Consider the following 22,780-nt stretch of genomic DNA (forward strand, 5'->3'; position numbering starts at 1 on the left):
AACTTATTGATCATGTCATTTTTTTTTTTTACAGTGAGAGAGCATTGTGGCCAGAGATTTGCTAAATTGAAATAAAATTAAAATAACTTTACACACTCAAAAAAAGCTGTTGAAGCTCCGCCCCCTGTGCCGGGAGCAGCAGCTCATTTGCATTTAAAGGGACAGACACAAAACTGTGTTTTTGCTCACCCTCAAAAAGTGACTTTAACATGCTATATAAAAATATCTGTGGGGTATTTTGAGCTAAAACTTCACACACACACTCTGGGGACATCAGAGACTTATTTTACATCTTGTGAAAAGGGCATTATACCACCCGTTCAATTTATTAATCTTTTTTATTATGCTTGAGACATCACTGTCAGTCACTCGTTTACAATTTTAATCCAAATTATTCCATAAAATAATAAGAGAAAGAAGAACAGATATATAAATAATTCACACATAAACGCAGTGTATGTCAGTCGCTCAGAATGATACACTGACTGAAATTTTTGCGTTGTGAATCATTAGCTCATTACTCAGCTGTTTGTTTAACACGTACCGTGGTTTAAATAGCACGTGGATTTGGCAATGGGATAATCTTTTCAAATCCCAGAGACTATGATCAACATCACACCACAGTCCAGCGCTGAGAGTCCAGGTCAGACCACACTGAACTATGAGCTCGTGTTCACACCGTGATTGTAATGTTGGACCCATGATAAATATGAAGATGGAAACTAGACTAAACCAGTACTTTACTGGCCATATGAGCAAATACAATGGGATTATACACATAAAAACAATACAACACATAAAAACTTCACAGCACAATAAATACAGTAGCATAAAACAAACATATAAAATACAATTATAATCATGTATATACTGTAAGTGTTCTTAGTATTACCGTTATGTATTTTAATAGAGGGCTTTGGTTTGTAGTGATGATTTTTAATGAATAATTAGTGCATTCTGGGAGTTTATGCCCTGTGGTGGGTTAATAAACAGCATGTCAAGCTCTTACATCATCATCTGTCCTTTGCTGAACTCTGTGTTTTATCTCCAGTATCTCAATAGAAAGTTCGAGATGACATATGTAGGTATATATTATTTCACTGGTGTGTCATAATCTCGTAATAGTTTAAGCCTGTTTGTGAAGAGTTGCAACGTGATCTAAATTATTACGAAGACCAAGTGGATTTATTGCATTGTACTTAAAATCACAGAGTTTGAGGTCAGTGATATTTTATGTTTTTGAAGTCTCTTAAAAAATGCATTTCTTTGATCAAAAATTGTCAGGTTTTTGCAAACTGAGCCCAAACGCAAAGAGCCAGGGAAACTCAATAAGATCTATATTTAAAAAATAAATAAAAGCAATACAAAAACTGGGAGATGAAAGGCCCATGGAAGGGAAAGATGACACGATGTAGTCCACAGACTAGGCCGACCGGTGACTATAGGGACACGAGCGGTGACACAAAACGAACCAGCACAGGACAGACAACAGAGGAGAATTAATATGGAGGTAAATCAGGAAACATGAGGCTGACAGAAGAGCACATGACACACAGAAACAAGCAAAAGCATGCATGTGAAAAAGGCATATGGACACACTCAAAAAAAAAATTTACTAGGAACGTTGTGCACTTTACATAATAATTATTTACTTATAATAATTGTGTTTGCTGACTTGAAATGTTTTTTTTCTATTAAGGTCCATGTAATTATGTCTCTTAACAGTACAAAAACATAACGCGTTGTCTAAACACAAACCATTTATGTTAAGTAAAATATTCTTACATCCAGAGGGTGGCGCTATAGTGCGACGCCAACTGTCATTTTACCCTAACTTATTTTGATTGTGTTCAATCTGCTTAAATATATGTAAAATGTAAGTTTACTTAATCCGTTTGTGTTGGATTAACATGAGCGATTTGTGTTGCATTAACTGAAGCTGGGCGGTGCTTGTTAGTTCCCAGCATGCTTTGCATATGGTTGAATTAAGAGAGAATAAATGTTAAAATTAAGTGTTATTTTATGTGTTTTTTTTTTGATAAAATGAGAAAAGGGGAAGACTTGATAGTGTGTAATTGTGTTTAATGTTCAATTACATTGGAATTATTAGAACCATTTAAATTACAGTGGGTTACCATAGTGGAGAAGAGAATATGCTACTGCTAATAGCTAGCTAAAGTCTATAAATGTAATTATGTGTCACTAAAATAAATGAAATATTAATGGATGAATGAAAATAAAACACACCTGAATCATGTCAGGAAGCCTTTAAAAATTCACTTTGAGATTACTTAAATTGGGTCGCTTAAAATTACTTAATTCCATGATGTTGAAGTTACATGAACAAATTATGTTTGTAGCGGTGACACAAAACGAACCAGCACAGGACAGACAACAGAGGAGAATTAATAGGGAGGTAAATCAGGAAACATGAGGCTGACAGAAGAGCACATGACACACAGAAACAAGCAAAAGCATGCATGTGAAAAAGGCATATGGCAACCAGACGACAGAAGCCATGCGTTCACACAAACACCGAAACATAAGACATAAGAGTGAACGCAGCGAACAACCCCAAAACCCAGGACAAGACACTATAGCGTTGCAATTTAAAAGAGCTGTTTTCTATTGTAATACTGTATATTTTAAACTGTAATTTATTAAAACTGAATTTTCAGCATCATTACTCCAGTCTTCAGTGTCACCTTCAGAAATCACTCTAATATGATGATTTGCTGCTCAAAAAAACATTTCTGATTATTATCAATGATGAAAACAGTTTTTTTCTTCATATATCGGTTACATTTGCGGTTATCATGATGGTATTTCTCATAAATGTCAGCTCAGGGCAGGTGGTCAAATTTAGTTGACGAAGTATGTTTAATATATTCTAATATTAGGCCTATAATAATGATTTCTGCTACACACAACAGCTTAATACATCTATGGTAATGTTCAACAGCTGCTCATTTGATTTAATATGGCTCTAGTGTTGTTGTTTATTTATTTATTTGACCTTTTTTAATGTAGCCCGTAATAAAATGTTACAAATAAAAATATCCTGAGATATAAGGGGAATTCAGTTTTTTTTTTATTGCCCTATTATTGAACCCTTCTTCTCAATAGTTTTCAGCTGTAATTGCAAACAGATCAATTTGTGAATTTTTTTTTCTGCTAAACGAAATTTTTCCCCCAAACATTTAACATAAAACACACTACAAAACAACACAACACAACAACGACGTGAATACAATCGAAAACAGCGCAATAATAAGTGATAGAATTAACATATGAATTATCATATTATCGGCTGGCTTCTTTCCAGCAGTTTTTGTCCAGAATGCATGAGGCAATATTGCGCAACGAGCGCGCATTCCTGTCCGGAGCGCGCATGGAGACGCGTCAGCACTTTCCCAGCAGAAGCCGGTGCTCGTGCACAGCTCTGATTATTACGTTACGTTTTCGGCTCGTTTTATACCAATTCCGCGTCACCGTTAGTTTTTTTCAGTCCGTGTCACTGGCGGTGTTCGAGGAGGGGGATCTTCTGCATTTCTCCAATCAGAAAGTGTAAGGATATGGTCTCATTCAGCTCTGACGCCTCCCTCTCCATACAGTGTGTTCATGAGGGAACGCGCATCCAGTCCGGGACGCAAGGTGTAAAACTGAGGTGGGGAATCCCGCATTATCCCTCCGGATTTCAATAACATTATTATTCAGGAGTAAAGCGCAGGTTTCCTCCCCTCGCCCTATAGTGGTCAGCGGGTTTATGAGTCCTGGGCCACACACACTCGGACTGGACAGCGCGCATGAGTGTTTAGAGGCGGGCTCAACACATTGTTCTGGTGTCCAAGAGTTTGATTTATATCTGTATATACACGTTTTATAATTATATTATATTTTATTTCACTGATCATGGACAAAGGTAAGACAAACATCCATGGAACTTTTTTCTTTTGTCTTTTACACAAATATTGCTTGAATGAGGTGATGAAATTAAACTTACCTGATGCAGCATTTTAAACATGATCTAATCCCTGTTTTCAGAATTTTCTCAGTTTAGTCGTACAGAGTAGAGCTTTAAATGAATGCTTTGGCCATGACATAATTTTTGGAGTTTAATTTTAATTGTATACATTTTGCAAACTGGTATTTCACTTTCAAAAAAAAAAAAAAAAAAACGTACAAAAGCTCTCACAGGGGTGCTACCCCTTTAAAAGGTACCAATATTAACCATTTAGGATCTGATATGTACATTTTATAGATACTAATATGCACTTTTTGGGGTAAATAAGGTACAAATGTGTATCTTTTGATCAGTGACAGCTTTTGTACCTTTTTTTCAGAGAATGTAGGGGTTAATGGCCAATGATCTGTAAAAAAAAAAATGCTACCTTAAATTTTTTAAGTTCAATCAACTTGACATTACAGCAACTTAAATTATATTAAACTGACTTAAAATTTGTTGAATCTTGTATAACGTAAAAAAAAATTAAGTTTAAAAGCTTAATTTATTTTGACGAGTTGCAGTAATGTAAAAACATGTTGTCATAACTTATTGATCATGTCATTTTATTTTTTTACAGCGAGAGAGCATTGTGGCCAGAGATTTGCTAAATTGAAATAAAATTAAAATACCTTTACACACTAAAAAAAAACTTTTTTAATTTAAAAAAAAAAACTTTTTTTTTAAGATTGACGAATTTCAATGAATAGTAAAATTCCATCAAATTGAATTGAGTAATAAACCATTTTCAATTATTCAATCAAAATATGTAAGGATTATTCAATTCAATTTGATGGACTTTTATTATTAATGGAAATGTGTAAATCGTAAAAAAAAAAAAAAAAAAAAGGCTTAAAAACACTTAAAACTTGTTTAATACATAATTTATTCAAACTTCACTACAAATATTGACGATCTGCAGAATTACTAGATAGATTTTAATTGTCCTCTTATCACTGTAAAAAAAAAGTTGGTTTAACTTAAAAAAGCAAGTTACCTTGTTGCCTTAAAATTTTGAGTTCGTTGTAATTAAAAATTTGAGTTAATACAATTTTATTTATTTATTTAGAAAAGGGACAGTGTACATTAATTAATATTATTCATAAATGTAAATGTACCCAAATTAGCCCGAAGGCTAGTTTTCATTGGTAGTCCCTTTGCCAGGTGTTATTAGGCTCTAAGCTAGAAGAAAGGGTTAAACATTACAACAATATACACTACAACAATCATAAAACTAGAACTTGTAAACACCTCTGTAAAATACAATTAAACCGACGTATTATACAATAATAATAAAAACGATATATATATACACACACAATAAAAAAAAATATTGTTATGAGTTAAATATGACTGATTAGGTCTATAATAAAATTAATAATAAGATAATACTAATAATAATCAATAATAATCAACAAACAATGAAGAAGAATGGTTTATTAAACAGAAACTCAAAATAGTATGTTATCTTCACACATTAGTTATCGAAGTTGTACCATCAAAAATAGTTGCTGACGTCCCAAAAAAACAAAAAACAAAACAAGAGAGCATACATGACCTATCAATGGCCGATTTCCTAGGTATTTAGAGTTCGTATAGATACAGGACGGTACAAAACTCTTACTATACCTGGCCTTTCTACACACCGGTAACCTATACGGCCAGAAGGCAGGAGGATAAAACATTTGTAAAGTGTGTGTTCTGAGTCGTTTTTTGTGCTATAGTCAATTTTTGTAAAGCATGAAGAGAAAATCAATCGAAGCATTCTCAGCATCCCTACCTGGTTTTCCTCCACAGAAAGCGAGAGGAACACGATGATGGAGTTCTGGAAGGAACATTCGCAGTCGGCAACAGTGGAGGAGATGATGCTGGACTCGAATGCGCAGGAACTGACCCAACACGAGCTGCCGGAGATCCTCTCCATGCTCCCCTGTCTGGCTGGGTCTGATGTGCTGGAACTTGGGGCTGGGATTGGGTCAGTGATCACATTAGACCTCTGATATTTGGGTGAACCGCACGAACATGCACAGATCATATGTCACCCTGACATAAAAAGCAAAGGAAATTATCTTTTGCATAAAGAAAACGAAACACGTTTTTGTATTGTAACATTATGTTCATGACAAATTCTCATGTATCCAGATATTTTACTTAGAATACTCAGTATATATCACACGATCCTTCAGAAATCATTATGATATGCTGATTTGCTGCTCACGAAACATTTATTGATTTTTTCAAACAAGTTGAAAGCAGTTGTGCTGCTTCATATTTAATTATTCTCAATGCAGTGTTTATTCTAATGAGATTCAACTAAAAGTACAGTACAACAATGATGTGTTAGTTAAAGGATTAGTTCACTTTTTTTTAAAAAGTGCTGATAATTTACTCACCCCGATGTCATCCAAGATATTTTCCATGTACTTCTTTCTTCAGTCGAAAATAAATTGAGGTTTTTGAGGAAAACATTCTTGGATTTTTCTACACATCTTCAATGCCAACCATCTATCCCAATGTTTGAAATGTTCAAATGTCCGTCTCAATGCAGCTTCAAAGTCTCGACACGATCCCAGTCGAGAAACGATCGGTCATTTTCTAAAAATAAATACAAATTTATATTTTTTTAACCACGATTGTTCATCTTGTGCTGGTCTGAGACGCGCCACGCATTACGTAATCATGTTGGAAAAGGTCACGGGTCACGTTATATCTAAGTTATTTGTCTGTGTTCAAAAAAGCAGGGAAGGGCGAAAAACATCTCATTTCATCCTCCAACTTCAAAATCGTCCGAAATTTTTGTTTTAATTAAAAAAAAAAAAAAAAAAAAAAAAAAAATCGTGACCTTTCCAACGTGATTGTAATGCGTGGCGCGGCGCAGACCAGCACACGACGAACTATTGTAGTTAAAAAGTATATACATTTTATTTTATTTTAGAAAATGACCAATCGTTTCGCTAGATAAGACTCTTATTTCTCGACTGGGATCGTGTCGAGACTTTGAAGCTGCATTGAGACGGACATTTGATCTTTCTTTTGAACATTGGGATAGCCATTAAAGTCCATTCTGTGTAGAAAAATCCTGGAATGTTTTCCTCAAAAACCTTAATTTATTTTCGACTGAAGAAAGAAAGACATGGATATCTTGGATGACATCGGGGTGAGTAAATTATCAGCAAAAAAAAATTTGGAAAGTGAACTAATCCTTTAACTTATTATGAACTATACTTAATATTTACAAGATATCAAATATGTATTTACAAACAATATATAATTTTTATCATATTTTTTCACACAATTGCAGGAATGAGGGAAATTGTACTTTATGGTCATAAAAAATCACAATGTAACGTTCCTAAAAAAAAAATATGTGTATGACATGACGTATGTTCTTGACAGGTTTAATAATATATTTAATTTTAAACCAAAAAATGCTATGTTTTTCCATTTATATTTATTTATTTAATTTACAAATGAGGAAATTGAAAAGCAATTAGTCAGAGCCAATTGTAAGCATCACTGTAATAAAATTGCTGTAAAAACTATTTTCACTCACAAATTACTAGTAAATTTCACAAACAAATTAACAACAAGTAACACATAGAATTAAACGTGACATTTTGAAGTAGAAAAACTGAAAATGTGCTTTCTTGTAAAATATATTAGAAAAATAATTTTTACAGTGTACAATTGTACGCGGCAATAAAATTTGATGTGCCGGTGAATATACTTTGATTCTTGTAGTCAAATGAGAATAATGGAAATCTGATGAAAATTGAATGAAATTTAAATTGTGAGGTCAGATCTTGTGGTGATCTGTTTCTTGGTACTGGGCTTTTAAACACGCTTTATTTGCTCCATTGTTATCATGACCTTTGCTCTTTTCAGTCGGTACACACGTCACCTCATTGGCAAGGCCCGTCACGTGACCGCTGTGGACTTCATGGAGAAGTTTGTGGAAAAGAACAGAGAGGAAAACAGTCATCTGGGCAACGCTGAGTTCATCCAAGCTGACGTCACAAAGCTGGACTTCCCTAAACACAGGTGAGAGAAAAACACTTCAGCAAAACATGAATATATTCAGCCTTCTAAACACAGCTAGATAGTTCTATATATCTATATTTATATCTGTATAAACACACACATTTATATACCGGTACGCTAGTGTTAATTTAATTGACAACCCTTTTTTTCATCATTAAAGACAACATCATTAAACACTAACCATGACTATATCAACATGCAATATTGTTGACGAAAACCATTCTGAAAAAAACAAAAACAAAAATTTGAATGTTTAACCAAATTCTCTCTATATTTTCTTTAATAAAACAAAAAAGAGGAGAAAAAAATATTACAGACTGCGCGCTGTAAGCGGTCGACCAATCAGAGCAGAGTAGACGAATCACAACAGACTGAGTCATCGACCAATCAGAGCAGAGTAGACCAATCACAACAGACTGAGTCATTGACCAATCAGATCAGAGTAGACCAATCACAACAGACTGAGTCATTGACCAATCAGATCAGAGTAGACCAATCACAACAGACTGAGTCATTGACCAATCAGATCAGAGTAGACCAATCACAACAGACTGAGTCATTGACCAATCAGAGCAGATTAGACCAATCACAACAGACTGAGTCATTGACCAATCAGAGCAGAGTAGACCAATCACAACAGACTGAGACATCTGACCAATCAGATCAGAGTAGATCAATCACAACAGACTGAATCATCTGACCAATCAGAGCAGAGTAGACCAATCACAACAGACTGAGTCATTGACCAATCAGAGCAGAGTAGACCAATCACAACAGACTGAGTCATTGACCAATCAGAGCAGAGTAGACCAATCACAACAGACTGAGGCATTGACCAATCAGATCAGAGTAGACCAATCACAACAGACTGAGTCATTGACCAATCAGAGCAGAGTAGACCAATCACAACAGACTGAGGCATTGACCAATCAGATCAGAGTAGACCAATCACAACAGACTGAGTCATTGACCAATCAGAGCAGAGTAGACCAATCACAACAGACTGAGACATTGACCAATCAGAGCAGAGTAGGATTGTGGAAAGGAGGGGTTTAGAGAGACTGAATCTTCCACCAAACTGTTTTCAGACTCTGAGAAATGAGGTGATGCTGCAATGTATATTAAGGGAAAAGTGTTTTTTGACTTTGGATGCATGTAAACCTGTTGTGGGAGACTCCGAAACAACATTAGGTGCCTTTAAAATAGCATAATAGGGGCACTTTAAGGACATTGATTGCACAAACATTTAAATACGCCCCTGAGGAGTCGTCAATATTTTTAGTCCATTTTCCAGGAAGAGAAAAACAGTAAATTGTAAATGTGTATATATGAGCTGTACGCTATACATAGAGGAGCTCCCAGCTAAATGACATGCATTAAATGGTAGGTCAATTCCAATTTTAATTTCATGGGGTCTAAAAAATGAGCTTCAGAAAAACATCCCATTGATTCTCATCTGATGTCTTCATTCATCCATCACTTTCTCTCTCTCTCTCTCTCTCTCTCACTCACTCACACACACACACACACACACACACACACACACACACACACACACACACACACACACACACACACACACACTTTCTGTTTCAGCTTTGACCTGGTGTTCTCTAATTGGCTGTTGATGTATCTGAGTGATCAGGAGCTGACGTCATTGGTTGAGAAGTTCCTCAGCTGGCTCCGCCCCGGCGGCTTCCTGTTCTTCAGAGAGTCCTGCTTCCACCAATCAGGTTAGAGAAAAAAATGTCCTCTAGTCTGACACTATATGGCAATGATGTGAAATATTTCTTATTTTTCTCAAATTATATTGTTATCTTATTCTCTATTATAATATGATAATAATAAAAAACTGACTAATGGTACAACTCTATATTCCTGAAACCTACAGTTACGCAAATAAATCATATTATTTATATACCGTATATACCCAAATATAAGACGACCCCCCCATTTTCCAGACTTATTTTTGGGATAAAAAGAGATTTTTGTGGAAAAAAATCTGGTTTTCAACAGAAAATAATTTTATTTGAAAATTCTAAAGAGAGCGTGTGTGTGTGTGTGTGTGTGTGTGTGTGTGTGAGTGAGAGAACACGAGAGAACCTCTGTCTCAAAACCAGCTCAGCATCCCAAGAAAAGAGACAGAAGAACAGTTACAATCTTGTTTTGTCATTTCCCCCGACCATGTGACTCACACCCAGGTGTGAGATATTCAAACTAACCAATCAGACCATCACAATTTCCCCCATTGTCCAAAAGCTTTGGCCTACAGGCCTAAATCACTATCAGCACTGGTGTGCTGACAATGTCTGTTCCTTTGAAATAATCTTGGATTATTTCCAACCTTACAGGGTGTAAATGTTTGTCTTGACCTTCACAGGCGACAGCAAGCGAGATTTTAACCCCACGCACTACAGAAGTCCTGCTCACTATAACCATCTGATGACATCTGTGCTGCTGGACGAATCAGAGAAGGCGGGAAAGAAATGCTCCGGCTTTGACATGGTGCTCAGTAAAACAGTTCAGACCTATGTGAAGGTAAACCAGCCACTCTGTAAATCAAAACTCTGTGTAAAAAAACTAAAAAAAGTTAAATGAAACTTCCTCGTTTTCGTGACAGATGAAGAAGAACCAGAACCAGCTGTGCTGGCTCATGCAGAAAGCCTGCCGTGATGCGGTCGATCCGCTCCAGGGCGGCTTTTCCACATTCCAGCAGTTCCTGGATAACCAGCAGTACACCAGACGGGGAATACTGCGCTACGAGAAGATGTTCGGCTCTGGATTCGTCAGCACAGGCGGACTCAGCACCACCAAGGTCAGGGATAAGGAATACGTCGCAGAGTCATACTGGCGAAACTGGAAAAATTAGAAGTTAATTTATTTCAGTAATTCAACTTAAAGGATTAGTTCACTTTTAAAAAAACTTTTGCTGATAATTTACTCACCCCGATGTCATCCAAGATGTCTATGTCTTTCTTTCTTCAGTCGAAAAGAAATGAAGGTTTTTGATGAACACATTTCTCCATATAATGGACGTCAATGGGCCCCAAACGGTTCCAGGTCCAGATGACAGTGTCAGCGCCGCTTCAACGGGCTTTAAACGACAGCAGACGATGAATACGGGTCTTATCTAGCGAAACGATCACTCGTTTAAAAAATAAATAAAAAAGTTTAAGTTTTATAAGCACAAACGCTCGCCTTGCTCTGTTCTGTGATGCACGTTCGTGACGTAATACGCAGTTACGTTGAAAAGGTCACGCTTCGAAGAAAAGTAAAACATTTCTATCCTGACGAAAATTTTCTTTTAGGCTTTTTAATATTCCAACACCAGGATACGCACACGAATGGACATTTTAAACACTAAACTGACACAAAGACATTTGAATATGTGTGTATGGTCCTCCTTCCGCACATCTGTAAACACTGACTCGTCAAGCGTGACCTTTTCACCGTAATTGCGTATTACGTGACGTCACGAACACGCATCACAGAACAGAGCAAGGCGAGCGCTTGTGCTTATAAAACTTAAACTTTTTTATTTATTTTTGAAATGACTGATCGTTTCGCTAGATAAGACCCGTATTCATCGTCTGGTGTCGTTTAAAGCCCGTTGAAGCGGCGCTGACACTGTCATCTGGACCTTGAACCGTTTGGGGCCCATTGACGTCCATTATATGGAGAAATGTGTTCATCAAAAACCTTCATTTCTTTTCAACTGAAGAAAGAAAGACATGGACATCTTAGATGACATCGGGGTGAGTAAATTATCAGCAAAAGTTTTTTTATAAGTGAACTAATCCTTTAAAAGGTGAAGCTAATATATTATATAGACTCATTACATGCAAAGTGAGATATTTCAAGCCTTTATTTGTTATAATTTTGATGATTATTACAGCTTATGAAAACCCCAAATTCAAAATTAGAATATTGTGAAAAGGTTTTCATAAGCTGTAAGCCATAATCATCACAATTATAACAAATAAAGGCTTGAAATATCTCACTTTGCATGTAATGAGTCTATATAATATATTAGTTTCACCTTTTAAGTTGAATTACTGAAATAAATGAACTTTTGCACGATATTCAAATTTTTCTAGTTTCACCTGAATTCCATATTCCAGATGTTAAAAGAGAGATATATAAGAGAGCTATTCACACCTGAACTAGTTAACCCAGGTCATTCTAAACCCCAGGTAAATGTAATCCTGGGTTATCTTGTATATCATCAGAAGAGTCATGGGAAGCACTGCAAAAAAAATGCTTTTCTTACTTAGTATTTTTGTCTTGTTTCCAGTCCAAATATCAAACATTTCTTAAATCAAGATCCATTTACTAAAGTAGTAAAATGCCATAAGATATTAAGTCTTGCTTTCTGGGGAAATAAATAAAAATTAAGTGAGTTTTTGCTTAAAACAAGCAAAATTATCTGCCAATGGTGTAAGAAAAATAATATTTCTGTTTGAATTAACATTATTTTTCTTAACCCCATTGGCAGATAATTGTGCTTTTTTTTTAAGCATCAACTCACTTCATTTTGATTAATTCCCCCAGAAAAAAGGACATAATATCTTATGGCATTTTACTCATCTAGCAAATGCATCTTGATTTAAGAGTTTGTAGATATTTGGACTGGAAATAAGACAAAAATATTAAGTATTTAAAAAAATTATTAAAAAAATTGTAGTGCAATAATAAAATTCATACATAGATACATACATCCAGAATAATATTACAGTTCAGCCAGATGTAACGTTTATTTGTTTCCTTCCTAAATGAATCTATGTTTTTTAATGAATTGCAGATAAATGAATGATTCAATGACTCGTTCATTAAAACAGCCACTTGTTTAGTTCCTGAATGAATCAGCGATTTTAAATTAATCTGTAAAAAATAAATGATTCAAGGACTCGTTCATACATGCAGTCACTTGATTCTTCCCCAAATGAATGAATGAGCGTTTTTGAACAAATAGTTTGAATGAATTGATAATTGACTCGCATACAATACGGTCACTTGTCGTGACCGTACTGGAGCAACTATATAATTTTCAGAAAGAGTCACTGAAACTTTTATATCCACTCTAGATCAGTGAAACCAACCTAATTTTTCTTTGGATATCAGTGGAGAACTTCTGCTCTCTGCCTTCTCAGTGTTATCTCATCATTTAGTGAATAATTAATAGTTTGTTTTCTGTTGATCTCTTTGACATATTAATCTGTAACCCATCAGGAGTTTGTTGATATGCTGAACTTGACCGCAGAACAGAAGGTCCTAGATGTCGGCTGTGGGATTGGAGGTGGAGATTTCTACATGGCCAAGGTGAGCCAAAGGTTGACATGTGATGGGTTTATGTGTAGCCACAGAACGTGTTTCACGCTCTTTCCTCTGGACCTTTAAACTTTCCAGAAACGTAAATGTTATCAAACTCAAATTCAGTTTAATCTACAGTATATTTTAACAGGTGTTACAATCTGACTACTTGCACATGATCATTGATTCACAGCTGATTACCGTGACACGATTAATTACTGACTATCCGTTTTAATGACAGACCTTTGGAGCGGAGGTTCTGGGGATGGACCTTTCCTCAAACATGGTGGAGATCGCCATGGAGAGAGCCGTCACAGAGAAACTCCCATTAGTAAGTTGAGTTTTTCACCCAATGCATAGCAACACTCTGGCAACCGCCCATAACACCCTAGCAACCACATAGCAAAGCCAAAAAAACTACCAAGAACAGCTTCACAACTGCATAGCGACACCCTGGCAACCACCATCAACACCCTAGCAACCACATAGCTAAGGCAAAAAAACCCTACTCAAAACACCTTCTTAACTGCATAGCAACACTCTGGCAACCGCCTATAACACCCTAGCAACCACATAGCAAAGGCAAAAAAACTACCAAGAACAGCTTCACAACTACATAGCGACACCCTGGCAACCACCCACAACACCCTAGCAACCACATAGCTAAGGCAAAAAACTCTACTCAAAACACCTTCTTAACTGCATAGCAACACTCTGGCAACCTCCCATAACACCCTAGCAACCACATAGCAAAGGCAAAAAAAACTACCAAGAACAGCTTCACAACTGCATAGCGACTCCCTGGCAACCACCCACAACACCCTAGTAACCACATAGCTAAGGCAAAAAACCCTACTTAAAACAGCTTCACAACTGCATAGCGATACCCTGGCAACCACTCAGATCACCTTAGCAACCTTGTAGCAAATCACACACACACTACTCAAAACAGCTCAGCAACTGCATAGCAAGATAACCACATGGTCACCTTAGTAACTGCATAGCAAAGGCAACAACTTAATCAGAACAGCTTTGAAACTGCACCCTGGCAACCACTCACAGCACCCTAGCAATCAGCTATAACAACCTATCAACTGCATAGCAACATCCTAGCAACCACCCAGAGTATTCTAATAACTACATAGCAAAGTGCAACAAACTACTCAGAACAACTGCATATTAACACCCTGGAAACCACCAATAACACCATAACAACCACTTATAATAACAATCTAGCAACTGCAATACAACACACTGGCAACCACCCAGAAAATCCTAGCAACCACAGCAAGCCTATGAAACTACTCAGAGCAGCGTAGTAACTGCATAGCAACACCTTAGCATTATGCCAGTGAGTTTTTCCACAGGAAATGTAAAAATCTGTTTTAAAACATTTTTTTTTATTTTTTTAATAAATTTTAAATACGTCTAGCTTTGAGAATGAACAGAGTTGCATTCTGAGACAGCTTTGGCTGTGTCGTTCTGCACCTCCTGATAGCAGATTAACTTTGTCCTTCCTCTGCAGGTGCAGTTTGAGGTGTCGGATGCCACAAAAAGAAGGTTTCCTGACGCCACGTTTGATGTGGTTTACAGCAGAGACACGATTCTGCACATCAGGGACAAACTTGACCTCTTCAGAAACTTTTACGTGAGTGTTCACACAGGTAAACAAGTGCTTGGGTGCATGTTTTCATGCCTGTGACTTTATATGTTATAGAAGTAGTAGCATATATTTGTTTGTGAGCATGCATGCATGTGTGTGTGTGTGTTATGAGGACATGCAAATGAACATGTGCATGTGTAAATGTACTGTCAGTGGGTAGCAGGTGTGTGTGTGTGTGTGTGTGTGTGTGTGTGTGTGTGTGTGTGTGTGTGTGTGTGTTCCGGTGAATATGTGTGTGGCTGTGTGTAGGTGTTAAGTGTTTGTGGTTTAAACAGTTAACATCACCTTGAGCCTCCTTTATTTTTTACTAAGAAGACAAAAATGATACGACTTTGTTAATGAAACAAGCTTTTGTGTTTGTATTGATCTATAGTGGATAGTATCCAAGAAGGCAAATACAAGGACATAAGCAAATTAAGCTGACATGCAAAATAAGTCTAGGCAAAATAAGAGTAAAGGCAAACTGTGCATGGCCTGCCCTCTAATGGACATATCATGTATTGTCATAGTCCATGATAACAGATTGAATGCTTGCTTTAGCCTGTATATGCATGTGTTTTTCAGTCATGGCTGAAGCCAGGCGGCAAGCTGCTGATCAGTGACTATTGCTGTGGAGAGAAGCCCTGGACTCCAGCGTTTCAGGATTACGTCAACCAGAGGGGATATATTCTCTACACACCTCAGAAATACGGACAGGTGGGACACGGGATACACAATACAGACCTAATAAAATCATAGTGTACTATCACAGCTTGCTTGTGGTGGTGGGATTTAGTATTGATCTATTATGTGACATTGATGATATCGGTTAGTACTGGAGGCAAGCTAGTAAGAGCTCGGGTTGAACCGGAGGGGTTACATTTGGTGCCGTGACCCGAATGGGAGTGAGGTTTAGGGGGATGAGTGTACTTTCTCAGGTAACTAGTTAAGTAATGCATTACGTTTTAAATTTACAGCAACATTTCTAAGTTGCTTTTTCAACTTTTTATTGACTGACATCTCTCCTGTGTTATGTGCGCTGTTTAAACATGATTTTGAAAGAAATAAAGTGAGGAGGTGTTGTGTGCGCCGTTTAAACATGATGGTTATTTTAGTTCTAGACTAAATCTGAACATATATTTACTCCTCTCACTTGCATGAAAACATTCAGTATTCCTCAAAATGAATTAAAACAGTAAAATGCTATAAAAACTTTTATAATAAACTATATTAAATTACACAAATATACTTTATGTATTTAATTTTACTTTATTAACCAATGTCTTTGCTGCTGATCTTCAATGATCTAATTCAACCATACTAATACGCAAAAATTACTTTAGATTAGATTTAGAAATAATTGTTCTTATTATTGTTCTTTAATCCAGAATAGCAGCACATCTGAAAGGTTTGTTTGAGCGGCGCCCTCTACTGTACAGGAGTAAAGATGTATTTCCTTCAGCCTGAGGGTTATTCATTTCACTTTTGGTGTGAAGGGGCCTTTACATTTGCCAAAAATATAACTTTTTTTGTTGTTATTAAAAGACAAAAAATCAAGCCCAGCCCAGGTGAGAAAAAGTAACGCAAGTCCCACATTACTTTTAATAAAAAATAACTAAGTAACGCAATTAGTTTCTTTTTTTGGGAGTAACACAATATTGTAATGCATTACTTTTATAAGTAACTTTCCCCAACACTGGTCTTTAGCGTCCTTATTAGCATTGTGTAAACCTCACACTAGAGACTGTGGTCTTTAGCGTCCTCATTAGCGTCGTGTAAACCTCACACTAGAGACTGTGGTCTTTAGCGTCCTTATTAGCGTCGTGTAAACCTCACACTAGAGACTGTGGTCTTTAGCGTCCTTATTAGCGTCGTGTAAACCTCACACTAGAGACTGTGGTCTTTAGCGTCTTTATTAGCGTCGTGTAAACCTCACACTAGAGACTGTGGTCTTTAGCGTCCTTATTAGCGTCGTGTAAACCTCACACTAGAGACTGTGGTCTTTAGCGTCCTTATTAGCGTCGTGTAAACCTCACACTAGAGACTGTGGTCTTTAGCGTCCTTATTAGCGTCGTGTAAACCTCACACTAGAGACTGTGGTCTTTAGCGTCCTTATTAGCGGCGTGTAAACCTCACACTAGAGACTGTGGTCTTTAGCGTCCTTATTAGCGTCGTGTAAACCTCACACTAGAGACTGTGGTCTTTAACGTCCTTATTAGCGGCGTGTAAACCTCACACTAGAGACTGTGGTCTTTAGCGTCTTTATTAGCGTTGTGTAAACCTCACACTAGAGACTGTGGTCTTTAGCGTCTTTATTAGCGTCGTGTAAACCTCACACTAGAGACTGTGGTCTTTAGCGTCTTTATTAGCGTCGTGTAAACCTCACACTAGAGACTGTGGTCTTTAGCGTCCTTATTAGCGGCGTGTAAACCTCACACTAGAGACTGTGGTCTTTAGCGTCCTTATTAGCGTCGTGTAAACCTCACACTAGAGACTGTTGCCTTTAGCGTCCTTATTAGCGTCGTGTAAACCTCACACTAGAGACTGTGGTCTTTAGCGTCCTTATTAGCGGCGTGTAAACCTCACACTAGAGACTGTGGTCTTTAGCGTCCTTATTAGCGTCGTGTAAACCTCACACTAGAGACTGTGGTCTTTAGCGTCCTTATTAGCGGCGTGTAAACCTCACACTAGAGACTGTGGTCTTTAGCGTCCTTATTAGCGGCGTGTAAACCTCACACTAGAGACTGTGGTCTTTAGCGTCCTTATTAGCGTCGTGTAAACCTCACACTAGAGACTGTGGTCTTTAGCGTCCTTATTAGCGGCGTGTAAACCTCACACTAGAGACTGTGGTCTTTAGCGTCCTTATTAGCGTCGTGTAAACCTCAAACTAGAGACTGTGGTCTTTAGCGTCCTTATTAGCGTCGTGTAAACCTCACACTAGAGACTGTGGTCTTTAGCGTCCTTATTAGCGGCGTGTAAACCTCACACTAGAGACTGTGGTCTTTAGCGTCCTTATTAGCGTCGTGTAAACCTCACACTAGAGACTGTGGTCTTTAACGTCCTTATTAGCGGCGTGTAAACCTCACACTAGAGACTGTGGTCTTTAGCGTCTTTATTAGCGTTGTGTAAACCTCACACTAGAGACTGTGGTCTTTAGCGTCCTTATTAGCGGCGTGTAAACCTCACACTAGAGACTGTGGTCTTTAGCGTCTTTATTAGCGTCGTGTAAACTTCACACTAGAGACTGTGGTCTTTAGCGTCTTTATTAGCGTTGTGTAAACCTCACACTAGAGACTGTGGTCTTTAGCGTCCTTATTAGCGTCGTGTAAACCTCACACTAGAGACTGTGGTCTTTAGCGTCCTCATTAGCGTCGTGTAAACTTCACACTAGAGACTGTGGTCTTTAGCGTCCTTATTAGCGTCGTGTAAACCTCACACTAGAGACTGTAGTCTTTAGCGTCTTTATTAGCGTTGTGTAAACTTCACACTAGAGACTGTGGTCTTTAGCGTCCTTATTAGCGCTGTGTAAACTTCACACTAGAGACTGTGGTCTTTAGCGTCCTTATTAGCGTCGTGTAAACCTCACACTAGAGACTGTAGTCTTTAGCGTCTTTATTAGCGTCGTGTAAACCTCACACTAGAGACTGTGGTCTTTAGCGTCCTTATTAGCGTCGTGTAAACCTCACACTAGAGACTGTAGTCTTTAGCGTCTTTATTAGCGTCGTGTAAACCTCACACTAGAGACTGTGGTCTTTAGCGTCTTTATTAGCGTCGTGTAAACCTCACACTAGAGACTGTGGTCTTTAGCGTCCTTATTAGCGTCGCTTAAACTTCACACTAGAGACTGTGGTCTTTAGCGTCCTTATTAGCGTCGTGTAAACTTCACACTAGAGACTGTGGTCTTTAGCGTCCTTATTAGCGTCGTGTAAACCTCACACTAGAGACTGTAGTCTTTAGCGTCCTCATTAGCGTCGTGTAAACCTCACACTAGAGACTGTAGTCTTTAGCGTCCTTATTAGCGGCGTGTAAACCTCACACTAGAGACTGTAGTCTTTAGCGTCTTTATTAGCGTCGTGTAAACCTCACACTAGAGACTGTGGTCTTTAGCGTCCTTATTAGCGTCGTGTAAACCTCACACTAGAGACTGTAGTCTTTAGCGTCTTTATTAGCGTCGTGTAAACCTCACACTAGAGACTGTGGTCTTTAGCGTCTTTATTAGCGTCGTGTAAACCTCACACTAGAGACTGTGGTCTTTAGCGTCCTTATTAGCGTCGTGTAAACTTCACACTAGAGACTGTGGTCTTTAGCGTCCTTATTAGCGTCGTGTAAACTTCACACTAGAGACTGTGGTCTTTAGCGTCCTTATTAGCGTCGTGTAAACCTCACACTAGAGACTGTGGTCTTTAGCGTCCTCATTAGCGTCGTGTAAACCTCACACTAGAGACTGTAGTCTTTAGCGTCCTTATTAGCGGCGTGTAAACCTCACACTAGAGACTGTAGTCTTTAGCGTCTTTATTAGCGTCGTGTAAACCTCACACTAGAGACTGTGGTCTTTAGCGTCCTTATTAGCGTCGTGTTAACCTCACACTAGAGACTGTGATCTTTAGCCTCCTTATTAGCGTCGTGTAAACCTCACACTAGAGACTGTGGTCTTTAGCCTCCTTATTAGCGTCGTGTAAACCTCACACTAGAGACTGTGGTCTTTAGCGTCTTTATTAGCGTCGTGTAAACCTCACACTAGAGACTGTGGTCTTTAGCGTCTTTATTAGCGTCGTGTAAACCTCACACTAGAGACTGTAGTCTTTAGCGTCCTTATTAGCGGCGTGTAAACCTCACTCTAGAGACTGTGGTCTTTAGCGTCCTTATTAGCGTCGTGTAAACCTCACACTAGAGACTGTGGTCTTTAGCGTCTTTATTAGCGTCGTGTAAACCTCACACTAGAGACTGTAGTCTTTAGCGTCTTTATTAGCGTCGTGTAAACCTCACACTAGAGACTGTGGTCTTTAGCGTCCTTATTAGCGGCGTGTAAACCTCACACTAGAGACTGTGGTCTTTAGCGTCTTTATTAGCGTTGTGTAAACCTCACACTAGAGACTGTGGTCTTTAGCGTCCTTATTAGCGGCGTGTAAACCTCACACTAGAGACTGTAGTCTTTAGCGTCCTTATTAGCGTCGTGTAAACTTCACACTAGAGACTGCGGTCTTTAGCGTCCTTATTAGCGGCGTGTAAACCTCACACTAGAGACTGTGGTCTTTAGCGTCCTTATTAGCGTCGTGTAAACCTCACACTAGAGACTGTGGTCTTTAGCGTCCTTATTAGCGTCGTGTAAACCTCACACTAGAGACTGTGGTCTTTAGCGTCCTTATTAGCGTCGTGTAAACCTCACACTAGAGACTGTGGTCTTTAGCATCCTTATTAGTGTCGTGTAAACCTCACACTAGAGACTGTGGTCTTTAGCGTCCTTATTAGCGTCGTGTAAACCTCACACTAGAGACTGTGGTCTTTAGCGTCTTTATTAGCGTTGTGTAAACCTCACACTAGATACTGTGGTCTTTAGCGTCCTTATTAGCGTCGTGTAAACCTCACACTAGAGACTGTGGTCTTTAGCGTCCTCATTAGCGTCGTGTAAACCTCACACTAGAGACTGTGGTCTTTAGCGTCCTCATTAGTGTCGTGTAAACCTCACACTAGAGACTGTGGTCTTTAGCGTCCTTATTAGCGTCGTGTAAAACTCACACTAGAGACTGTGATCTTTAGCGTCCTTATTTGCGTGTCTGCTGGTTTGCATCCCGCTTGAAGTGGGACTGGTTACTTTTATTGTACTTGCCAAGCATAGTTTGCACAGGAACTAAAAGCTTGGTCATGCACCATGACTGTGATAATATTGAGTGTATTTGTGTGTCTTTCAGTTCCTGAGCGAGGTGGGATTCAGTAATGTCCGCGCAGAGGACAGGACAGACCAATTTATTCAGGTGATAAAGACTGAACTGCAGAGAGCTGAGGAGATGAAAGAGGAGTTTATACAGGTAAACACACACACACACACACACACACAACGTCTACATTACATTCACAACCTCACATTTGCATGTACACTGTTGGAGGAAATATTTTATTTCCCCTTTTCCCTTTAATTTCACTGGTTTCTAATGACTGTAAATAAAAAGTACAGTCATTAAAAACGAGTTTAGCAAGTTTGTCTGAATATTGTTGGGAATGTCGTGCACGCATGCTGATGGATCTCTTGTAATCCTCCACAGGAGTTCTCTAAGGACGACTATGATGCCCTTGTAAAGGGATGGACAGAGAAACTGCAGCGCTGTGAGACAGGAGACCAACGCTGGGGGCTTTTCTATGCCACCAAAGAATGAGAGAGAGGAGGAATCCAACTAATGATCACATCAGAATCACTATTTTTCAGATTAAACTCACTGTTAATTCTGTGAATTGCACAACAGTGTTGCAAGACCAACATACTCTTATACAGCATAAGTGAATAAAATACCACTTTTCTTTACTCTTTTTCTTTGTTGATTTGAATTTATATGCTTGTGTTTTTAAAGTGTTTGATAAAATCCTCAAAATCTCATTAAAGTCAGTTAAAGTCTATAACATGTTCAGCTGTTTTAACACACAATGAGCTTTAGACATTAATATGAGCTGCAGATAAACACAGAAAAAGAAAGAACAAACAAACAAACAATAATATGTGCCATTATATCCCAAGAAACATTCATTTTTGTTATAGCTAATATCATATATAACATAACATAATTTATGTTATAGCTAATATCTCTGAAAAAAAATGTTTTCCCTGTCATTTTGGCTAATGTAATCATATTAATATATGATATAATAAAAAATGATATAATGTGATTACAAATTCTGTGCATAATTGCAAATAATTTATCTTATAATTATATTATTTTATTAAAATATTTTTTTTTCTAATTATTTATTTGACTTTCAAAATTTAAATATATGTTTGTATTATTAAAATGCATTTTCTACATCTATAACAATATTAATACGAAATACATAATAAAAACAAATGTGATAAAAAAATGTGTGTGTGTGTGCGCGTGAGTGAAAGTGTGTGAATGTGTATATGTATTAGTATTAGTACATATATACACATTCACAGTAATATATATGTAATATATATGTATTAGTATTAGTACATATATACACATTCACAGTAATATATATGTAATATATATGTATTAGTATGATTATATATATATATATGTTAGGGCTGTCAAAAGATTAATCGTGATTAATCGCATCCAAAATAAAAGTTTGTGTTTACATAATATATGTGTGTATATTGTGTAGAATTATTATGTATAAATACACACACATTCATGTATATATAAGGAATAATTGCATTTATATTTTGTATATACATTTATATAATTTATATTATATATAAATATTTTATTTATAAATATATTTTTTTTTCTTAAATATATACATGATTGTGTGTATTTATATATATATAAATAATTATACACAGTACACACACATATATTATGGAAACACAAACTTTTATTTTGGATGCGATTAATCGCGATTAATCTTTTGACAGCCCTAATATACACACACACACACACATATATATATACATACATACACACACACGCACACACATTAGTATCACATTTGTTTTTATTATGCATTTTATTAAAAAAATATATTTTTGTATAATTACTTAAACACTGTTTGGTTATTACAAAAATAAATAATCACATTTGTATATATATTCAAATATAATTATAAACCAT

The 22,780-nt window shown here is 37.2% G+C and overlaps 1 protein-coding gene across 1 annotated transcript; it reads left to right on the top strand.

Moving 5' to 3' along the window:
* The first annotated feature begins 3,780 nt into the window (after positions 1-3,780).
* Positions 3,781-21,518, top strand: pmt (phosphoethanolamine methyltransferase). The gene is made up of 12 exons (XM_079631316.1): positions 3,781-3,922; positions 5,801-5,978; positions 7,889-8,044; positions 9,641-9,777; positions 10,425-10,582; positions 10,665-10,859; positions 13,274-13,363; positions 13,596-13,685; positions 14,880-15,002; positions 15,582-15,713; positions 20,906-21,022; positions 21,257-21,518. The coding sequence occupies exons 1-12, from the start codon at positions 3,913-3,915 to the stop codon at positions 21,365-21,367; spliced, it is 1,497 nt and encodes a 498-aa protein (XP_079487442.1). The 5' UTR covers positions 3,781-3,912; the 3' UTR covers positions 21,368-21,518.
* Positions 21,519-22,780: the final 1,262 nt, after the last annotated feature.

Source organism: Phoxinus phoxinus, assembly GCF_949152265.1.
Source record: "Phoxinus phoxinus genome assembly, chromosome: 12".
Lineage (NCBI taxonomy): Eukaryota > Metazoa > Chordata > Actinopteri > Cypriniformes > Leuciscidae > Phoxinus > Phoxinus phoxinus.

Excerpts from the sequence above, each read along its gene's own strand:
- pmt (XM_079631316.1), top strand. Across the intron at positions 5,979-7,888 it reads GAACTTGGGGCTGGGATTGG|TCGGTACACACGTCACCTCA; the intron begins GTCAGTGATCAC and ends TGCTCTTTTCAG. Across the intron at positions 15,003-15,581 it reads ACCTCTTCAGAAACTTTTAC|TCATGGCTGAAGCCAGGCGG; the intron begins GTGAGTGTTCAC and ends TGTGTTTTTCAG.